Source organism: Ochotona curzoniae, unplaced genomic scaffold, assembly GCF_017591425.1.
Source record: "Ochotona curzoniae isolate NIBS_2020 unplaced genomic scaffold, NIBS_Ocur_1.0 scaffold_4763, whole genome shotgun sequence".
NCBI classification, from domain to species: domain Eukaryota; kingdom Metazoa; phylum Chordata; class Mammalia; order Lagomorpha; family Ochotonidae; genus Ochotona; species Ochotona curzoniae.
The window spans coordinates 8,944,467-8,967,387 of record NW_024467123.1 but is presented as its reverse complement, the minus strand read 5'-3'; the positions used below and the strand labels follow the sequence as shown (position 1 = coordinate 8,967,387).

Sequence of the window (22,921 nt, the reverse complement as noted above, 5' to 3'; positions counted from 1 at the left end):
TCAACATTTCTGTCCCTCTGCAAATGTCCTCTCAGTCCACTAGTTAGAAGCCTGGAGGCCATATGAGCTAATGTTTAATTTGAACTATAGACCTAGGGTCCCCCTGTAGTGAGAACTGTACAGTAGCCATGATAGTCTAAATTTGTTTGAGGACCAAGAGGAAGTTGTTGCCAGAGTTTATAGAGCTAGCAAGAAGACAGAAAATAAAGCAAACGACCCACCTTCCAAATTCTAAAGTGAATATCAAAATCATTTGAAAGGGTGCCAGTGGGGAACTGGAGGGAGAATGTCCTATACAGAGAGGTGATATTTTCAGAAAGATGTGAAGGAGACTTCTACAGCCAGGATAAACAATGTAAGAGAAGGAAGGATCTAGAATGTAGTACTAGGAGTTCAATTTCCGTGGCCAGAGCTGATCTGATCTGAAGTCAGGAGTTTCTTCCAGGTCTCCCACATAGGTGCAGGGTCCTAAGGCTTTGGGCCGTCCTCTACCACTTTCCCAGGCCACAGACAGGGAACTGTATTGGGAAGTGAAACAGCTGGGACACGAACTGGAACACATATGGGATGCCAGTGCATGCTTGAAGAGGGAGAATTAGCTATTCAAGGCGTTGATTAGGTCCTAGATATAATTTTTCTAACAATTGCATTATATCCCACAATCTAAATATATCATACATTACTTAATCACTCAGTCTCTAAAGATTAGATATTTTCAATTTCTCCAATTATATATATCCCAATAAGTAAGCAGAAAAGATCCTTATTCATCACCATATTTTACAAGCCTTCAGGGACTGAATCAGTGGAAAAAGAGATCTCTCTCTTCCCACCTCCCTCCCTCTGACTTTCCAAATAAATAAATAAGCCAAAATTTCAATTGCCCGCCTGCTGCACCCCACTTTTCCAACCAATGTGGCTATGAGTTTGGGCAGCCCAGAATCTTAGCTGAGGCTGCTAATGCCAGAAGGAGCCAAATGAGCCTTAGTCTCGAAGAGCTGCGGCTGGGCTTTCAGCCAGCCTGAACAGTGGTTGCTAGAGGTGTCGACACAGGGCGTGATGCTGTTTGGTCCAACTCAGATTTTCTGAGCGCACAGCAGCTTTCTAGGCAGTGCTTACCAAAAGCATTTAAGGACAAAAATGTTGACTGCAGCATATCTGGGCAAAGACTGACACTCAGGACAGCCAATAACTGGATGAAAAAAGCTTTGGAAGGAAGAGCTTGAGAAAGGAGATACAAGGGAGAAAAAATGTTTCCAAAAAATATTCCACAGTGACCAGTGCAATGCTGTTTCAGATCCCATATGGGTGCCTGCTCAAGTCCTGGATATTCCTCCTCTGATCTAGCTCCCTGCTAATGACCTAGGAAACCAGTGGAAGATAGTCCAAAGCCTTGGCTCCCGAACCCATGTTGAAGACTTGGAAGAAGCTCCTGGCTCCCGGCTTTAGTCTGGCCTAGACCTGGCTTTTGCAACCATGTAGGGAATTAACCAGCAGTTAGAAGCTAGCTTTCTCTCTCTCTCCTCACCCCACCCTGCCCTCTTTGTAGCTCTGCCTTTCAAATAAATAAAATAAATCTTACAAAAAGGAAAATGAAAAAACACTGACAAGGAAGTATAACCAATTACAGGGAAAAATAAATTGACACTGACCTTGAGAAAGCCTAGGCATTGGCTTTCTTAGGAAAATGCATTAAATAAATTAACACAAATATGCTAAAAGAGCTAAAGGAACCAAAGACAAGTAATGTAAGCCAGGAGAATACTGCCACACTGAATAGATAATATCAGTACATTTCAAAATTATAAATGTCCACTCACATATGGTGTCCCTCATATATTTTCATCACATTCAAACATGGAAATAAACTGAGAATCTGGAAAAAGTGATTCCACACAAAAGGTAACTACAGATAATTGGGGTGATCAAACCACCACAGACAAAATAGGATTTATGTTAAAAAAATATTACAAGAAATAGCACAAGACTGATAGACATGATTAAATAAGCCTATAAATCTTGAAGAAACACAGCTCTCATGTGACGAATACCAAATTACTTATTTCATGCTCTACAGCAGGTGGAATATAACTCTCATTCCTTCAATCTAAGCTGCACATAGTAATTTTGATCCTAAAAGGACAGCCTGGCAGGAGGAGGGCAGGGAAAGGGTAACTTTATAGTGCAGCAACCTGATTGGTGACTGAGGGACCAACATCAGCTGTGGCCAGTGACATCGATAACAGCTTGTACCTTTGATACGGTGTGTGGGAAATGACACTTGAGTTTTGTGTTCTGGCACGAGTACTTAACCCCAGTGCAGTCAGCACAAGATCAGATATACCTCCAGTGAAGGACATCCCTAGGAGCAGGCCCAGCCTCCTGCCTCAGCAGGAAAAGATAATTCTGAGTGCGGGGTTCTGTCAGAGGACCAATGTTGGCTGTGGGATCTTGGTGCCCTGTGTGAGTGCTAGGGGAGAGGACAGGGAGAAGAACCATGCTGTCCGGGAGTGCTGGTCTCAGCAGTGGTGGTGCAGGCAGGACTGGCGGACAGGCAGCCATGACTACAGCAGGCTGCACAGGTGTGTTCATCCATCCTCCCAATTTTACCTGTCACTCGCTCATTCTCTGAACATGAATTAAGCACCTACAATACACCACCCCCAGGGCAGGTCCGCCAAAGGGAAAAAAAAAAAAGACCAAATGGACAGATGCATGAATTCCAGGCGACACTGGAAAATATCAATCCAGGCAATGGGAAGAAGATGTACTCAACTGTAGCAAGCAGACGGTGCATGAAACATGCATGACACTCCAAGTGGTTCAGCAAGGCTTGGGCATAGGGCATGGGATGGTAGACAAGAATAGAAAATTTAAAGACAAAGATCTCAGGATGATGACAGACTCCAGATCTTGAAGGATGCTGCGTGTTCTAAAAGTTTAGATTTTGTCTGGATGAAGGGCTCTAAGCAAGCTAGGTGTGCAGGTGGGGCAGATTATCAGTTTCTAACTTCTACAGAAACCACCTTGCTAGCTGGCATCATCATGTGGAGTCTGGACTAGTCAGGGCAGTCCTGGAGGCAACAGAGTTACGCAGCACCATCAGGTACAGGAGTAGAGACTGGAAAAGTTACTGAATGTCGAAAATAAAGGAGAGGACCCAAGAATGACTTCCAAGTTTCTGGCCTGGGTAAACACATGGGATGCCAAATTAATAGTAACAGCAGGTACAAATACTGTGCGTTCCCAGGATGCAAGCAGGCGACTGCTGGAGCCCTGGTGGGAAAAGGGTGCCCTCAGTAACTGAAATCTTATCCTGTAAACACAGACGATGCCTTTTACGCACATTCTCCAGGCCTTCTTCCAAGTCAATCTTCTACTCCACAGGTAAGAACAGATCAAAGGAGCACCCAAAAAAAATCTAGAGTAATTTTTTTCTAGATTGAAATCATTAAACCTTGATCATTAGAACAATTTCTACAAGGATAATCTTTTTAAATGCTATAATCCTACATTCAATAAACAATACCCTGAAGCTCATCAGTATCACTAAGTAAACAGTGTTCATTTTAAACAAGCGAGCACATTCACCAAGATAAATATCCAGTTGGAGCAACAATGGAAAATGCATGGGTGTGTTTAGAATTAGCCAGTAGTTTCAAAGCAAAGAGCAGGAAAGTGGGTGGGACTGAAGAGCAGGATACGATTGGCTAGTTCATCTCTCAACCACAGGTGACCTCAGCCAAGAGAAAGAAGAGGGTGAGTTACGCAAGCCCTGTGGCTCTTGGACAGAGTGTCAGTTTTGAACAGCTCTATGGAATACCTTCCTCTGCTAATGTTGAAAGGCATCGCACAGTTCCAGCTGTTGCGGCTACTTGGAGAGTGAACCAGCGGATAAAAGATCTTTCTCACTGTCTCTCCTTCTCTTTGTAAATCTGACTTTCCAATAAAATAAATAAATAAATTTTTTTAAAAGACAGGCTTATTAAAATTCCTAGCTGTTAAAAAAAAAAAGAGTCAGGATCAAATCAGTTAAGATTTTAAGATTCTTGGGCCCGGCATGATAGTGTAATGATTAAGGTCCTCGCCTTGAATGTGCCAGGATCCCATAAGGGCGCTGGTTCTAGTCCCAGCAGCTCCACTTCCCATCCAGCTCCCTGCTTGTGGCCTGGGAAAGCAGTCGAGGATGGCCCAAAGCCTTGAGACCCTGCACCCACGTGGGAGACCTGGAGGAAGTTCCTGGCTCCTGGCTTCGGATCAGTGCAGCACCGGCTGTTGCAGCCACTCGGGGAGTGAATCATTGGACGAAGCATCTTCCTCTCTGTCTCTCCTCCTCTCTGTACATCTGCCTTTGCAATAAAATAAATAATAAATCTTAAAAAAATTTTTTTAAGATTCTTAAAACATACAGACACACACACAATTTGACCAAATGTGGTTTATATTTGGAATCTGTATAATTGTCTCATTTTGGGGATTTGAGAGAAGATTAAATAAACACACCCATGTGTGGGAAAGCTAGCCTCTCACCCCTACTCCTTCCCTGATATCCATGATCTGTACTATAACTGTGCAGAGAGAAGCTTGCAGTTCACCAAACTCTTACAGGTGTGAGCTCGTGGTTTTGCAGTTACTCTGAGGCAGGGAGCATCATCCTCACTCAACAGAGCCGGAGCCAAGAGCTGAGGTAACGAGGGATGCAGCCAGTTGTTTTGGATCACACACCTGCTAAGAGGCACCACACTCAAACCCAGCTTCTCTGACTCTTACTGATTCTCCTTTCCCTGCACTAGCAAAGCCAATCTTCACTTCTTCCTGATTCATGACCATGAAAGCTAGCTAACTGCAAAGCAGGGCGGGCAATGTCCTTATATTCTTGGAATTTGTCCTTGAAATAGATGAAATCTGTTCTTACATAGTCATAAATTTTTTTGAAGTTGCTATCTATAAATTGTGATAACTCATGTAAGAGCTGCTATAATGCTATAATTATAATGCTTGCTGCTTTCAGAGCTGAGAAGGTGGGGTGGGGGGGAAGCTTCATTTGCAGAAAGCAAATAAACCGCACCCAAGGAATCCTTGGACAATGATGCAAACCTCTCTAATTCCATAAGGATCATTATGTCCAGGGAATCATCAAACGGTACAAAGCAAAGAGGGATGTAGTGTTCAGACTGGCCTCAGAGCCTGCAGCAAGAAACAGAAGCATGGCTAGAACTGGGGACCCACGGACCTCCACACACAACCCTTGCTCTGCCCTCTAATGCCTCCGGCCAACCAGGGTTCATGAAATACTTTTCTTTCCAGTCCATTTCCTACAATGCAACACTCGAGCGGCACCTCAACTAACAGCTTCAACATCCCCAATGAGTTTTCCAATGTAGTGTCTGGCCCAGCATGATGGATCAAGGCAAATCCTCACCTTGCCACCTGTGTTGGAAACTCAAGTGATATTCCAAGCTCATGGCTTTGGCCTGTAGGAGAGTGAACCCTCTTTGTGTCACTTTGTGTTTCAAAATAAATAAATCCTTTAAAAAAGCAAATAAGCCTAGGACTGACACTGTGGTTCAATTGGCTAATCCTCTACTTTCAAGCACTGGCATCCCAGATGGGCACCAGTTTGTGTCCCAACTGCTCCTCTTCCCATCTATCTCCCTGCTTGTGGCCTGGGAAAGCAGCAAGGGGTGGCTGAAGTCCTTGGGACGCTGTACTTACAGGGAGACCTGGGAGAAGCTCCTGACTCCTGGCTTCAGAACGACTCAGCTCTGGCCATTGGGGCCATTTGGGGAGAATGAACCCAGCAGAAGGAAGATTTTTCTCTGTCTCTCCTTCTCTCTGCAAATATGCTTTTACCAAATAAAAATAGGTAAATCTTTAAAAAAAATTTTAAACTAGCAAACCTGTTTTGTGTCTTGAAGTGCTTAGTAAGCAAGTCAAAAGACAAAATAATAATAACAATAATAGCAAACCTGAAATCAGGTTGAGATATTTAAACTGTGATGGATTCATAGGCTTCATTTTAGGCCTTAAAATCTCATTCCAGCAATTCACGAATATACAATAAATTAACCTGAATTTTATTTTTCGATGTAACTGTTAAAAGGAGGCTTTACCTGATTTTCAAACTGCCAGTTTGATTCTTGACTATACTTTAAGGAAGTTAACTTGATAATTCTTCAAGCAAACTATAGATCTTATAAAATTTTCCAGTCTTCATTAATTTGTGAAACAGAAGATAAAAGAGAGAACAGATACCTTCAGCTACGTAAAACATTCCTGCTGGACTACAAAACAAACTAAAAGGTAACTCACCACCTGAGAGATTTCCCAACACATATAACCGAGAAAGAAATCAATGAGGGAGACAAAAACAAATCAATAGAGAATATAAGCAAATAACGGGAACATGCTACTGCCCGAGGAGCAAATCCATCGTCCCCAAACCACAAAAGACATAGAAACTCATTATCAGGGGAAATGCAAATCAAACAATGAAGCAGCTACCACATTACACTGCTCTGATGGACAAAATATGTTGAAGTGTAACATAACCAAGCTTGGGCAAGGATACACAATGGAACTTCCGGGAGCCTGTGGCGAGGCATGGAAACTCGAACGAGCATGTTGGAAACCATTTCAGCACTATGTAGCTGCCTGAGAACGTACACAGCCTGTGCCCCAGGAATTGCACAAGTGTGTCTGATGTACCTTGGAGCCACGTTTCCCCAGGGCCTAATTGCTCATCAGCAGGAGCAATGGCACCTGGGAGCCTATGAGAACTGGGAGGGCTGATTCTCTAGCTGCAGCCCAAGACTTTGTAATTTAACTGAGGGCGCTGTAGCCTGGGACCGGGCACGGTGGCCTAGCGAACTAATCCCTCATTTGCAAGCACCGGCATCCCAAACAGGCACTGATCATGCCCTAGCTATTCCAGTTCTGATCCAGCTCCCTGCTTTTTGTACTAGCAAAGCAGCAGAATAAGCTCCTAGCACTTGGTCTCAGATCATCTCAGATCTGGCCGTTGCAGTCATTTGAGGAATGAACAGTAGATGGACGCTCTCTGTCTCTCCTTCTCTTTGTAAATCTGCCTTTCAAATAAAAATAAAGAATTTTTAAAACAAAAGAGACCCTCCAGCAGATTCTGATAGCTGCTGAAGTTGCAGAACTGATGAAGAGAATACATTTGTTAGTCCTTGTCTGTTCCAATGGGAGACCACATCAGATGGCTAAGGATGCGGTCCTGGGCACATTCTTTAGATCTTGGTTTACTAGGACAGGTTAGGTGTCAAGGAGTGCAGGCAATCTGATTCCCTTCAGGGCACATATTTCCACAAGGAGAAACAGATATGTAATGTATGTGTATGCATCTACATACAAAAAAATAGAGTATTTAAAACAAATACCTGCCAATATAAGAAGGGTAAAATGACTCACTGTACACACGTGGTGGTTGAAATAAATGAAGCAGATACACATGAAGTAGCAGACATAAATACTGAATATATAATGTTGAACGAAACTGAAGCAAGTTGCAGAATAACTACAGTATGAGATGATTAAATATTAGCATAGAATATCATCCAAAAATGATCTGACTCATGTGTAAACAACTTTGTGTTTCTGTGAATACATAAGCAGCGTATAACAGGGAATTTTATTCACTGATCTCAAACACAGTGGTTACCTGTAAGTTCCAGGGAGTCCTGGAACCTTCAAGACTGAGCAAAGCATATGCTTCCTATTTTATTGTCACCCTAACAAGAAAGCCCGTGTGACATGAGCATTGTTCTTACACTAGCCTCATCAGAAGAAGTCACGGGCCCTGCCATCCTCATCATCTGGCAAATGATTTTAGGTCATTGTCTCGGACAATCTTCAGATTACTGTACCTTCAATCATGTCCTTCAACGGTGAGTTCCACATGGCCATTCTGTTTCTCACTTTCGGCAGAGGATTCAATAAATCACATGATATGCAATGCTCCATTATAAGATGAGCTTTGAGGTGGATGCTTTTGCCCAGCTGTAGGAGAATGTAAGTGGCCTGGGTATGTTTAACGTTGGTCAGGGTAAGCTGAGAAGATAGTAGGTTGGGTGCCTTAAATGCACTTTTGACTTGGCATAGTCTCAGCTTACTCTAGATTGATTGGGTTGTAAACTTACCTGAAGTTGATCCATTGCACTCATCTGTGGTCCACTACACCTGAGAAGACTAGCATCCCTGTTTCCACATGAGAAGCAATCACTTGAAAGGACTACCTCAGGAGGCTTTAAACACTGCAGCTGTGGGACACCTAGTGGTGGCAGGACTTGTTACAGTCAAATACACAATTTGAAACTGATTTAATTCAGAGGAATTTTCTGGCCTAATCAGATTTTCACACACACACACACACACACACACACACACACACACACACACACACACACACACACACACACACACACTGGTTTTCCAAAGCTTGTGCTTATTTGTGATGCAATTCCCTGGGCTAAAGCGAGCAGCAGGAAGATCTGAACTTTACATGTCCAATTGGCCAGGTGTCCCTTCTAGCCCAGACCTATACCTAAACCCCACCTGTACCTGGATCTTGGCTGTTCCTTATCCTTTACCCCCATCCAATCAGCTCCCAATCCCTCCTACCCGCCATGGAATGTCTCACACCTGCCACTTGTTTTCTCTGCAGCCCCTACGTGCTATAAATGGCTTGAGAGCAGAAGCCATGTCTTATGTTTGTTCCCTGTAACAATCAACTACAGTGCTTGAGGTAGGTATACTGAAAACATTCACTGAATTAACTTTCACTTAGACCTAGAATCGGATCTCTGTTACCCGAAGCCTAGACTCTATGGAATCCTAATCCCAAACTCTCCAACAGCCACCGATTAATCATCCTAATCCCTTGTTTGCAACTTAATGCCAGGTCCCACCATTCCCCACAAATGTTTTCAATTTACGAGTCTCGCCCCTTTTTCTCTTCCTCAAAAAACACAATCTAAATATTTAAACTTGGAACTTAATATGCTTCGAAATCTGGTCCAGATGGAATTTTGCCTTTGTTCCTGCAGAGATCACCTGTTCTACAGGCATTGCCATCATCTCTCTGCCTACCCAGTCAGCTCCATGCCTTTGCTTTGGTTGGGTGTTGGCTTTTCTATGGTGTACTTTTGCCTTCTCTTTCATACAGCTCTGCGTAACTCCTTCCTATGTTACGTGAATCACACAAACCACCCAACAGGTTCCTTAAATCTTGCACCATTATTTATCTTCTTTCACATGTCCTTGCTCAACTTCTGGAAGCATACTTCCCAGCGGCAGTGCCCATGATCATTTAGCTAGATTCTGAGTTTACAAACTGGTACAGAGCTGGGCAGGCCACAAGCAGGGATCTGGATGGGAAGCAGGGTTGCCGGGATTAGAACCGGTGCCCATATGGGATCCCGGTGTGTTCAATGAGTGGACTTTAGCCACTAGGCCAGTGCGCTGGGCCCTACATGAACAGATTAATGCCTCCCTTGCATGAGTGACTTCTCACTTGTGCAGGACTGGATTTGTTGCTATAAGAACAGGTTATTCTGAAGAGAATCCACCCCCTTGGCCCCATTCTCCATGCACGAGTCTGCACCTTCCGCTTCCCACCAGGAGCCACAGCAGCGGGAAGTCCTCAGCCAAAGCCATGAGATACCAACACTGCGCTCTTGGCTTCCACAGCCTCCAGAACCAGGAGCTGCATTAGGGCTCTTCCCTTTATACAGATACTCCCTCCTAGCTGCAGAAGATTGACTTAAATCAGCAGTTTTTGTCGTAGCTACTTTTCAAATATGCTTGGTATATCCAAATACATCCAGTCATTACACACCAAGTGTAACTGGTGTCAAGGCCAGATTCAATGCCTGTTATCTGTACAACCCTGAGCATTTCTTCCTGAGGCTTCATCTTCCCACATTTTCATGTATATATATATATATTATACATGAAAGAGATATATATTACACATAAGAAAGATATATAAGATTTATTTATTTTTATTTTAAAGGCAGAATTTTATATAGAGAAAGAGACAGAAAAAGATCTTCCATCCACTGGTTTGCCCCCCAAATGGTGGCTGCAACAGCTGGAGCTGGTTCAAAGCCAGGAGCCAGGAGCCCCTGCACCATGTAGGTGCAAGGGCCCAAGCACCTAGGGCATCTTATACTGCTTTCCCAGGCACATTAGCAGAGAGCTGAATTGGAAGTGGAGCAGCCAGGACTTGATCATGTTCATGTGAGAAGCTGGCATCCAGGCAGCACTCAGCCTTCTGCATACCCTTCACATATTTTCCATGTAAAGAACATGAAATGAGGGCCTCATATGATGGCTCTGTTTGCTAATCAAGCATTCTATTCTACCAGAACAATTTTAGTGTAATCTAAATCTACTAAACATATTAGTAGAAGGGATATAAAATTAACAAAGCATAGTTAAGTGAGCAAAATGTACTTCCTAAACCCCAATGGAACTGGGGGTATATAAAGCCATCAGGACAGGACAGTAACACTGTGACACTACAGCAGTTACTCTGGAGTCACCAAGGGAGCCAGCCGCAAGCCATGGTTGAGTCTGGCTGTATTAATCATGGTTCAGAGAGAGTGTGTTCTGAAGCAATACAAAAACCAGTGGAGGCATGGTGTCCTAGCACTTGAAGAGCTTTGGGAGGGTTTAGGAAAGGGTTGACAGCTGAGGGTACAGTGTCCTTTTTGAGGCGATGAGAATGTTCTAAAAGTGATGGTGGCAGTGGCTGCACCTATCTGTGACCGCACTGACAACAGTTAATGTAAACTTTAAAGACATGAGCTGTTTGGTGCATAAATGATCTCTTATTTAAGTGTAAATGCTCCCCCAAATCATATACAACTACATCCGGGGAACAAAGCACCTTCAAGTGAAATAAAGAATATAGGATCTATAGAAAAAGGGGAAGAGATGGTGGAGACAACATCAAGGGGCCTGAACTGTGGCACAGTGGGCTAAGCCATCACCTATAATACCAACATCTCCTATCAGAGCACACATTCAAGTCTCAGCCACTCTACTTCCATTCCAGTTCCCTTCTGAGTGTACCTGGGAGGAAAGCAGCAGATGAACCAAGTGTGCATCGATTCCTGCCACCTCCATGAGAAGCCCTGGTGGAGTCCAGGCTCCTGGCTTTGTCCTGGCCCAGCCCTGATCACTATGGTCATTTTGGGGGGCTAAGGGGAAAGAGGCGGCAGTGAACCAGTGGATGAAGTATTACTCTCACGAATGTGTCCTCTCTTTCAAATACGAAAAGTGTTAAAACAATTGGTTCCTGACACGCAAACAGGAATTGGATTATGTGTTTAGTGCTCGGTTTAGGCCCTGCCCTTCGTGGGACTGTGGGGAAAGAACAAGGAGATGAGAGTGCTGTCTTGCAAGATTTGTACAAATAATTTGTAAAAATGAACAAAACATAAAACATAAGGAAAAAAAACATTTTGGAGGAAAAACATAACACCCAAAGATATCTTCTTCCTTCATTCACCCTACCTGAATAAGATTTTCATAGTGTCAAAAACATGAGGTCCGGAAGTGCCCAGGTTGCCTGGCCTGGGGCCTTGGCCCATGTGTGAGATAGGTGTTGGGTCTCTGAGCCCTGTGGGCTGGGAGTCTAGCAGGGCCTGGGTTGCCTGGCCTGGGTCCATGATGAACCAATGTGGTAGGTGCCAGGTCCATGAGCCTCAGAGGTGGGAAGTACAGTGGTACTCGGGTTGCTTGGCCCAGGTCTTTGGTCTGCCTGTATGTGTGTGGTGGGGGGAGGCGGGTCTGAGAGCCCCAGGGGTTGGGGATTCAGCAGAGCCTGGATCACCTGATTTGGTCCTCGGCCCACCTGCATGGTGGTTACTGGGTCCATGAGCCTTGGGAACTGGAGGTCTGACAGGACCTGAGTCACCTGGCCTGAGTCCTTGGTCCACCTGCATGGTGGGGGCCGGCTCCATGAGCCCCAGGACTTGGGGTCTGGTGGAACCCATGTCACCTGGCCTGGGTCCTTGGTCTGCACGTATGGCAGGTGTCAGATCCTTGAGCCCCAGGGGTAGGGGTCTGGTGGAACCTAGGTCACCTAGTTGGGGTCCTTGGCCTGTCTGCGTGGTGAATGCCAGGCCTGTGAGCCTTGGGGACAGGGGGCCAGCAGGGCCTGGGGTCACCTGGTTAGGGTCCTTGGCCCACCTGTGAAAACTGGTCCTCCTCAGTGGAAAATATGGAATAGTGGACAGCTGGCCCAGATCCACACAGAGGATATGGCAGCCCATTGAGCCCTGCAGGGAACATCTGTACCATCCCAGAGGAAGGCAGATAGAACAAATTGGCCAACTATCCCAGTCAAATGGTGACAGCAAATACCTAGGTGAATGGAGACTCTGAGGTCAACTGTGTCAGTCAATGGACATTGAAAGGGTTTCCTCATCCTTGGATTGACGAGATCGGCAACATTTCAGAACTACCGAAACCATCTGGGCAGAACCCTTGGAGTATGTGTCACATTGGGACCCTGGCTTGATATTCATCTCTCAGCATTGGAGCAGTTGGGAAACTGAGTGTGGCTTCTCCTCCTACCCCTCCCTACACGCCCCCCAAAAAAACAAGAAGGAGAAACCGAAAATTTGCAGACAGTGGTCACACCTACTTTTCCCTAACACTTGATCCATCCCATTCTGGTCAACCATGTTAACATCATCTAAAATTAAAAATGAATTTTAAAAAACATGGCACATTGACCAAAATGTTACAGCTGTTTAGTACACTGAGAAATTGATGCTCTCACACTCTAATATCAGAATTGTCAGTTTGGTAAAAGTCTATTCTTTATGTTATATCTCAGAAATTCATGTACAACTTCATCCTTAACTTTGCATATTAACTTGCACTCAGAATTCAGCAAAAATATTAGGTTTGCATTAAATTGCACTTTAATGGCCTCAACTTTTATAGTGAGAAAAGACAGGTCTAGTTGCCAGTCTCTGTGAATTTTGCATCTCCCCATTTCTCATCCATTTCCTTTCTTTTTGGAATCCTTATCCTCAAGACCAGCTGAGAGGAACATATATCCCGTAATCCATCTGTTAGAACAGGAGCCACTTCCAGTCCTACCCTGGGTTGGATCCAAAATGAGGTGTGTAGCTATAAGGAGGAGACTCTGAGACCCTGGGAGACACCCAGGCTAGCTGCTATATTTCAGAATCATCGACCAATCACAGCAGGAGCCTCTTTCAGACTCTGTCTCTAGGGCGTGATGGCTCAGTGGCTAAATCCTCACCTGGTATGCACCAGGATCCCATACAGGTGCTGGTTCATGTCCCAGCTGCTCCACTTCCCATCCAGCTCCCTGCTTGTGGTCTGGGAAGGCAGCAGAGGATGGTCTAAAACCTTGGGACCCTGAACATACATGGAAGATCCAGAAGATGCTTCTGGCTCCTGGCTCCTGGCTTCAGCTCAGCTCTGGCCACTACAACCACTTGGAGAATGAACCAGTGGATGGAAACGCTCTGTCTTCTTCTCTCTGTAAATCTGCTTTTCCAATAAAATAAATAAATAAATAAATAAACTCTACCCCAGAACTACAGCAGTTTATTTCATGACTAAAGTCCTTTGTGTCCAAATCCTAGCCCCAGAGCGCGCCCTTTGGTTAGGCTGAACCCAAGACATCTCTACCCCTGTCTCCAACCCCAGCTTTAGTGGTGGCTGCAGCCAAGGCTGGAACGACAATCTATTCCCCGCCCCTGCAGCACACTGTTGTGTAGGTGGATAAGAAAGATGGCAGGGGCCTGGCGCAGTAGCCTAGTGGCTAAAGTCCTCGCCTTGCACGCACTGGGATCCCATAGGGGCGCCAGTTCATATCCTGGCAGCCCTGTTTCCCATCCAGCTCCCTGCTTGTGGCCTGGGAAGCAGTTGGGGCTGGCCTAAAGCTTTGGGACCCTGTACCCGCGTGGGAGACCTGAAGAGGCTCCTGGCTCCTGGTTTCAGATCAGCTCAGCTCCAGCTGTTGTGGTCATTAGGGGAGTGAATCATCAGATGGAAGCTCTTCCTCCCTGTCTCTCCTCCTCTCTGTGTATCTGACTTTCCAATAGAAATAAATAAATCTTTATTAAAAATGAGAGAAAACAAGCAAGCAAGCAAGCAAGAAAGCAAGCAAGCAAGCAATAGGTCATCGACGCTGGAGACGCAGGAGCTGGCAGCCCTCTTTCCTGAGTATCTGAGACATTCAATAATATGCAGAACTGGTGAACAGGATAACATTCCTTCCTAATGCAACACATATTTTTCCTATTATTTTTTCCCTTTTTGTCTTCCTATTTAAACAACTAGGCTGTTTTGCTCTCTTTGCCTCAGAAAAAGTATAAAAATAGATTTTTTTTCCCCCAAAAAAAGATCCTCCTTCAGCATTTGTTTTCTTAGCTCTTACAAGCAGAAAAGGCTCTTGCCCCACATTCTGATTGGGAAAGGCCTCGTAAAGGAAGTGAAACCTCCCCCCACCCAATCCACAAACAAACAAACAAACAAACAACAAACAAAAAACAAAAACCCAACCCACAGTCACGTTGGGGAATCCAAAGCCCTATTTTAAGGCTACCTTTGAAGCCCATTCATACAGTTGTCTTTAGGAGGCAAAGAAGGGAGTAGAGTTTGAGGACAGCAGTGTGGTGCAGTAGGTTAAGCCACTGATCACAACACTGTCATCCCATATCAGAGCACTGGTTCAAGTCCTGGCTGATGCATTTCTGATCCAGCTTCCTGTTAATGTGCCTGGGAGGTTACAGATGATGACTCAAGTGCAACCAAGGTGAGAGATCCTGGTCCTGACCCAGATGTTGCAACCACTTGGGGAGTGAACCAGCAAATGGAAGATACCTCCTCCCATCTCCCTCTGTGCCCGCCCCCGACCTCTGTCTCTCCCTCTCTCCATGTGGCTCTGCCTTTCAAAAAAAAAGGCATGTAAATAAAAGTTTTTATTTAAAAAAAAAAAGCAGAGTTCAAGTTTGATGGCAAAATAAATGAGGGTTCCTGCTTTGAAGTTTGAAATCAGTCAGAAAAATTTTTATTGCACTTTGGATGTTCGATTCTACAAATCTTGATCAATGTTTAATGCAACCTAAAAGCAAAATAAAACATACAAATATACTTTAATACAATTAGGCCTGTGAGAAGATTCAAAATAAACAGAGATCAGGTCATTTCTGATACGGCACTGGATGAAGTTTTTTGAGAACTTCAGGTCAATTTCAAGAACATCCAAAGAGAAGGTAACCATCTCCTAGCCTCAGGCAGCCACCATCCCAGCCTTTGTCCTCCTTCTGCGTTGTGTTCTCGGAGTTGAACATGATATGAATCCCGAAGTCATGCACTTAGTCCCCCAACTTGTGGCACATCCTGTTAAGCTGCTACCTGCAGTGCTGGCCAGCCCATATGGAATCTGGCTTGTGTCCCTGCTGCTCTGCTTCTGTTGGATCCAGCTCCCTGCTAATGTGCCTGCAAACCAGTGAAGGATGGCCAAGCCTGTGGGCCCCGGCACCGGAAAGAAGACTCATCCAGATTAGTCAGGCTTCTCTTCTCTGTCCCCTTCCCAAAGGGGAGTCCACAGGACAGGTGTTTTGTTCATTTGTATGGTCTAGCCCTAGCATCGTCCAAATCATAGCAGATACTTCGTTCTCTATGACTGTCCCTAGGACCAGCTCCACTCTCTGAGTGGCTGTTATAAATGCCACTCATTCTAGACCACATAGGTCTTTCTCTCTCCCTCTCTCTCTCCTCCCCCCTCCCAATCTCTCTCTCTCTTTCAGTTATACCAAAATAGCCTCCCTCCCACCTGGTCTCGCCATACCTCCTTCTGTCTTTCTGATCACATGATGCAATAAATTACCACCCTCTGAGCAGGAACCGGAAGGGCCTTCATGGCCTGAGCCCTGAAGCCTCCGTTCCCTTGGTGCTCATCCCTCCCTCTCTCTAGTCTTTCCTGCCCCCTTAATCCTTATACCTGCCTTGCTCAGGGCCTCCTGTCTCACCATTTCTTTCCAGTATCCTTCCAAGCCACGGTCCCTCAACCACTCCCCCTGACCCACTCAGTGGACATGAATCACCTCCCCGGCCAAGTGCACCTCCCCACCAGCACTGTCCAGGTTGGCACCTGCAGAGCTATCTCTTTTGTGCTCAGAAGCACAATGGTGTACACAATAAATCATCTTATCACTCCAGTAAGAACCACTAATTATTTGCTTCCCCTTCATCTGTCAGTCACCTATGTGTCTGGCACAGTGACAGGCACAGAGAAGACAATACGTGTTTAACTGAAAAGTAAAATTCATACTGCGGAAGCCTGCACACCCGCCTTTGGATTTTTATTCTTTCCAGGGCGCCCTCTGACGCTGAACATCATGTACCTCACAAAACTATTTTAAATCCATACTTTGAGGAGGATTTGAGTTTTCCAAAGTCTACCTTCAAGTACACAGACACAGATTGACAGATAATGATAGACCTGAGTATGCCAGTTACACATTTGCAAAAGGGCAGAATGTTAATCAGGAATATGGTCAGGAACTTAGGAATGGTTATCTTTCTATGAGGCAAAAGGCCAGTGTGCCAGCCAAGACTGTCTCATACAAGCTAGACTGTACCATAGGTAGGATCAAAACACACACACACACACACACACACACACACACACACACACCTGTCTTATTTAAAGCACGTAGACACTTACATCGGAGAGCATTGGTTCATCCAGTTCTTCCACTCTGCTCAGATTAGGGGCTCCATAGCGATCACTGATTTCAGCCAGGGTTTTGCCTGAGTCTGGCAGTGCATCCTGCAATCAAAAACCCCATTTTTACTTTTTCTTAAAAGGTTCATTTAGTTGTTTGAATGGCTGAGTTACAGTGAAAGGAAACAGAGATCTTCCACCTGCTGGTTCACTCCCCAAATGACCACCCTAGCCAGAGTTGTGCTGGCCAGAGCGAGGAGCCCTGGGATGTTTTCTGGGTCTCCCATGTGGATTCTAGGGCCCAAGCACTTGGGCCATCTTATCCTGCTTTTCCAAGTGCTTTTGCAGGAAGTTGGACGGGAAGTGAAGCAGCCATGACTCAAACTGGTGACTATATGGGACGCCAGCACTGCAGGCAGCAGTTAAATCTCTATGGCACAGTCCCAGCCCCACCCCCATTTCCTTTCTTTAAGATTGATTTTTATTGGAAAGACAGATTTACAGGAAGAAGGAAAAAAAAACAGAGAGAAATATCTTGATCTGCTGGTTCACTCTCCAAATGGCAGCAATAGCTGGAACTGAGCCAATCTGAAGTCAGGAGCCAGGAGCCAGGAGCTTCTTCACTCCTGGGTCTCACACATGGGTGCAGGATCCCAAGGCTTTGGGCCATCCTCTGTTGCTTTTCCAGGATATAAGCAGGGAGCTTGATAGGGAGTGGAGCAGGTAGGACACAAACCAGCACCTACACTGGATCTTGGCAGTTGAAGATGGAAAATTAGCCAGGTGAGCTAATGTGGTAGCCTGCCAGGTCCCATTTTTACTTTTAGATCACCTCAAAATTAATATATTACTTTCATTTCAATTTTGGTAAGAAATTTTAGTATTACAATATCAAAACTCAGCACTATCATTCCATAGAATTAACTAACACCTTTTTATGACAAGAGAATTCTAGTAACAACTGCTAGAATAAAAAATACATGCATAAACTAAAAATCTGTAAGTAATCATATAGTCAATATCTTAGGATATTCTGATTTTTAAAAATACAAACAAAAAAATTGAAGGTCTAATCTAGTCATCTCTGAGACTTTGCTTAAAAGTATATCATATTTACAAATTATTACTACAATACATATTTAGACTATCAGTTATGAAAATATTATTACTTAAAACCTTGCTGCTGACGTATCACAATTAGCATTACAAGAAATTCATTTATTTTATGTAAAATTGAATCTTTTTCTTCTTACCTCTGAGCGCAGGCTGTCTTCACCCCTAGCAATAACTTCCATTCTCATCTGTTAGTACAAACATGAAAAGAATACTTTGAATATACTTCATTTTCCTCCCATGTTTATTTTCAAGCATTTTAATTTTTATAAAAACCGAAAATAGAGCATTAACACTCTTCGAAGAGCAATCTGAGTATATTTAATCCGAAATTGCAGATCAAAGATTTATTTCTGACTCTAAGACAATTATGTTTTATATTTGATTAAATAAAACTTTTTTGAAAATGTATTTATTCATTTGAAAGACAGAGTGACATGGAAGAAGAGACAGAAACGTTCCATGCTAGCTCATTCTCCACGTGGCTGGGTTGGGGGCCTTGACCCATGCACTTCGTCCTGGTCTCCTGCGTGGATGGCACGGGGCTATGCACCTGAGCCATCTTCCTTTCCTTTGCAAGCCATCAGGAAGAAACTGGATCAGAAGCAAAGAAACCGGGACTTTGAACCAGTGCCCTGACATGGGATGCTGGGACCATAAGCTGCACCACAACACTAGCTCCCAAATAGAACATTTTAAAAGCAAATGGCCTGGGGCTGTTGCTGTGGTGTGGTGAAGTCACCTGTGCAATGCTGGCATCTGGCATGAACATTAGTCTAGCATGAGTTCTAGACTGCTCCACTTCTGATACGGCTCCCTGCTTGCACGGCAGACTCAGGTGGAGGGCTCCTGACCCCTGGTTTCAGCTCTGCCCAGTTCTGGTTATTGTGACCATTTTAGGCCATTTAAAATCTCATCCCTTCTGACTCAATTCATGCTTTTTAAAAATTGCCTTATGTTATGATGCTCTCATCTAAGCCATTAGCAAACATGTTGAAAATATTCTAAAAAAACTTGTTTCTGCTTTTGTTTACAACTGCTAGATAAATGAGGGGAGTAATATTTGATTAAGGAAAAATAAACACGTACCCAGTCATTGGTTTGGTCTATGTTGACATATATTTTTTTTGGAAATACTGGCTTAAAAAACATACTTTTTGGAAAATATTTGTCTAAAAAAACACTGGAGTCTTGATACAGTCAATAAAAATGTACAGCACTATTTATTTTACTTTTGAAATTCCCCATAAACACATTTAAATTTCAGATTCGTGTTGCTAACACATCGAACCCTACCATCTTAGAGATCACAATAACCTCAGAATTTCAAAGAATTTAACCTTCAATATCTTCAAACAAAACATTTCCAAGGCTTCAAATTACCTTCTCTAGTTGTTCCTGTGCTTTCTGTAGTTCTTCTATTCTCTGCTTCTCCTTTTCTTGCATTTCCAGCTCCAGCTGGAGTTCCATCTGTTGCTGAATCGTCAGAAACACATAAGTCATATTACTGTCAGATTAACTGCCATGAGTTCACACTCACTCTTAAATGTTCCAGGATAATTATGCTAAGCTCATTGAGATTTCAGATGCTTACAAAAATAAATGGTCACAGTCACTTAACACTTTAGCTTCTACAAGTGCTTCCTGAAGCACAGAAATCAAGGGGGCGGAAATGAAGCATCCTCAGTTGTTAACTTTGTAATCCGCAATTTGGACAAAATCAAGGCTTTGTCTTTTTTTAAATATTTATTTATCTTTATTGGAAAGGCAGATTTCCAGAGACAAGGAGAGATAGAAAGATCTTCCATCTGCTGGTCCACTCCCCAACTGACTGCAGCAGTCAGAGCTGAGCTGATCCAAAGCAAGGAGCCGGGAGTTTCTTCTGGGTTTCCCACGTGGGTGTAGGGTCTCAAGGCTTGGGGAGGGAGCTGGACGGGAAGTCGTCTCACCTGCTGAAACATGAGCTCCTCCGCCTTGAGTCTCTCCATCATTTCCTGCTCCAGCAGAGCCAGCTCTCGTTCATGCTCCAGCTCGGCCATCTCCTTCTGTCGCTAGTGTCGTGGGGTAGGGGGAGAAAGAGCATATGATTTCTCAGACCACATAATTTCGGATCAATTATTTGACACTTCCTAATTTCCTAAAAGAGAATCCATACCTACCAGTTGTTCCAAGGTTATATTTTCATTGTACTTGTAAATCCACAATGCTAAATATTCTATTGGATCCACGGGGCGAACTCTCGCCACTTCTGCAAGACCTTCAGTTAGACATGTCCCCAGATGCTTCTGGAGATACGACGACTCCATGTCTAATGTGAAAAAAAAAATGTTAAAGACATGTAAGTGTTTTGCATTAGTGCAGGAAATGTCCATTGAAGGCATAGGAACAGTCAAGCCCCGTGCAGTCAACACAGCACCTGCTCCGTCCTTAGTCATGACATGAGGGATGGCGCAAACAAGCTGGCCCCAGAAACTAACAAGACTCCAAATCCATTCCTGCACAAATGTGCTTAAAATGTACATAACATTTCTGTAATACAGAGAACCTGAAGGGCTACCTGTGGGTCCCATGCTGTTTGTCCTGTGGCGATGGTGGCAGGGCAAACATGATTTATCTCCTACAGAGGGGATTTTGTTGTATCTGCTAAATCCCATATGTGCTTACCCTTAGAGCCACCAGTCGCAGTTCCCGAGTCCACTTCTGCCTCACTTCCCATCCAGCTCCCTGCTAATGGCCTCGGAAAGCAGTAGAGGGCCACCCATGTCCTTGGGCCCTGTGCCCATGTAAAAGACCTGGAAGAACCTCCTGGCTCCTGACCAACACAGCTCTGGCCATTGAGACCATTTGGAGAGTGAAACAGCAGGTGGAAAATTCATATTCTCTCTCTAACTCTGTCTTCCAAGTAAAATAAAAAGAAATACTTAAAAAAAAAAAAAAGACAGCATACCCAGTTAAACTTGGACTTCAAATAAGCAACAGAAAACTTTCTGTTACGCAATATTTGCACTACACAGTAACTGTGAAATGCACATTTAACTGGCACGTAGAACTTTTCTGGCAACCTGGACTCTGAGGTTGGTCTCCCCAACCTCTAGTCTGCAGGAGAGGCTCTCACATGACAGGTGCCTCACAGCTCACCGCTGGGGAGGAGGTGCTAGCCAAGGACCAACCCACGGCGCCTCCAGGGTAGAAAGCAACCCTTTCGGGCCTCACAGGGAGGCCCACACGAGTCAGAAGGTCCAACCGATAGAATCACAGCCCACGAAAGCGAGACAAACTGTTTCTGGAACTGTCTTGTGCCTTTTCGCTGTGCGCACTTCACGCATGCGCCCACTTCACGCATGCGCCCACTCTACCCGCGAGTTGTGTCCCGTTGCTGTGCAACGAGCGCGCACGCTCAGTAAAGGGAGCGCGCAGACAGGTGAGCGGAGGGCGCGGGGCCTGGGCTGGGGGAGCACGCACGGAGAGGAGGGGATGCGCCCCAGAGAAGGTGGAGCGCTAGGCAGCGGGCGAGCAGAAAACATTTGCTACACCTGTCAGCGAGCAGGGCTTGGAGCAAAAGCAGTGCAACCCCTCGGCTCTTCCCGCAGGCTCTGGGAGAGAGGAAGGAGCTGCAGACTTTTGGGGTGCAACCAAGACAGGCGAGAGATTCCGGGGGCCAGGTGGGAAACTCGGGGGAGGCGGACCGCGGGAGACGGTTCTTTCGTGCAAACTTAGTGGCCGGCCAGGTTCAGGACTCGGCAGCTTCGTACGTCCTGGTGGCCTCTGATCGGTGCCTTTCAGAAGCAGCTGAGGCACCCCCACTTGGAAGGTGGTCTCAGGAGTTGGTTGACCCCATAAGTGCTACGTGGTATAGCCACACATGCATCAGAGTCCTCCGTGAGCGAGTCAGAAGATATTTGCTGAGGCCCTGATGCGTGTCCAACACAGAGAAGAGTATAAACAAAGACAGCCCCTCCTGCTGCTGTGCCACCGGGTGGTGTTACCTGTGTTGAGCGTTACGGTTTCAGATATGTATGCCGGACAGTAAGAACAGCCAGCATGTTCAAGGCCACCACGACCTCCACACAGGGTATGCTCCACAAGGACATCTGCCCACAGCTGCCTGTCTAATCATGGCCAGACACCACCCTTGCTGTTGGCCCCTGGAGCTGGGGGTTGTTGTGATCCTTTCAAAATCCTCTTCATTTTGCAGTTCCTCCTTATGCACCAGGGCTAATATCCTCCCATTTTCAATATTATTTCCAAATATACACACTGCTTCCTTAAAATCTTTTAATGCATTTTAGATGGACAAGCCCAGCATACTCATTGGCCTGTGCAATCTCCTTCAAGCTGGTTCCATTTTGGTTTTGATTTTTTTTTTTTTTTGTAAAATTTTCTTAGTTTCTGGAGCTGGTGCTGTGGCATATGGGTAAAGCTACCGCCCGAAGCACTGGCATCCCATATGGGCACTGGTTTGAGTCCTAGCAGCTTCACTTCTGATCCAGTTCCCTGTTTATGGCCTGGGAAAGCAGCAGAGGATGGCTCAAAGCGTTGGGACTCTGCACCCATGTGGGAGACCCGGAAGGAGCTCCTGGCTTCAGATTAACCTAACTACAGCTGTTGAGGTTATTTGGGGCAGTAAAGCAGCAGATGGAAGCTATCTCTCTTGTCACTTTCTCTCTCTCTCTCTCTTGCTCTGCCTTTCAAATAAATAAGGCTTTAACAAAAAAAAAAAAAAAAAAAAAGAGGATGAGGACAAGGGATTTTCTTGTTTTCAGGCATAACAAAATGTTCCAGACCTCTCAGACTTCCTGACCCAACCTTAGCACCACCTATTTTTCAAAGGTGCCCTGGTGACTTTTAACAGTAGGAGGCCATTTAAAAACAAGTTCTGGGCTCAGTGAAGTGGTAGGAAGCTAAGCCTCTTGCTAACACGCTGACATCTACTTTGTCCCAGCTACTCCACTTCCCATCCATTTCTTTGCTTGCAGCCTGGGGCAGCTGTGCAGGACGGCCCGGGTCCTTAAGTCCCTGCACCCCTGTGGGAGACCTGGTGGAAGCTCCTGTTTCCTG

The 22,921-nt window shown here is 45.0% G+C and overlaps 1 protein-coding gene across 4 annotated transcripts; it reads right to left on the bottom strand.

The window, feature by feature from the left end:
• Positions 1 to 14,985: 14,985 nt before the first annotated feature.
• Positions 14,986 to 21,249, bottom strand: DYDC1 (DPY30 domain containing 1). Of its 4 annotated transcripts, none has more exons than XM_040970371.1 (7): positions 21,047 to 21,233; positions 20,023 to 20,171; positions 19,813 to 19,914; positions 19,247 to 19,339; positions 18,004 to 18,051; positions 16,751 to 16,855; positions 14,986 to 15,142 (listed from the first exon to the last, which is right to left on the bottom strand). In XM_040970371.1, the coding sequence occupies exons 1-7, from the start codon at positions 21,204 to 21,206 to the stop codon at positions 15,113 to 15,115; spliced, it is 687 nt and encodes a 228-aa protein (XP_040826305.1). In that variant the 5' UTR covers positions 21,207 to 21,233; the 3' UTR covers positions 14,986 to 15,112. The 4 variants fall into 4 exon arrangements, with proteins under 4 accessions (XP_040826305.1, XP_040826308.1, XP_040826307.1 ...); XM_040970374.1 differs by having other exon boundaries at positions 14,987 to 15,142; positions 21,198 to 21,249; XM_040970373.1 differs by lacking the exon at positions 21,047 to 21,233 and adding an exon at positions 20,811 to 20,985 and having other exon boundaries at positions 14,987 to 15,142.
• Positions 21,250 to 22,921: the final 1,672 nt, after the last annotated feature.

Excerpts from the sequence above, each read along its gene's own strand:
- DYDC1 (XM_040970371.1), bottom strand. The coding sequence starts at position 21,206 with ATGCGTGAAGTGGGCGCATGCGTGAAGTGCGCACAGCGAAAAGGCACA. Across the intron at positions 19,915-20,022 it reads ATATAACCTTGGAACAACTG|CGACAGAAGGAGATGGCCGA; the intron begins GTAGGTATGGAT and ends CCACGACACTAG. Across the intron at positions 16,856-18,003 it reads AAGACAGCCTGCGCTCAGAG|GATGCACTGCCAGACTCAGG; the intron begins GTAAGAAGAAAA and ends TTTTGATTGCAG.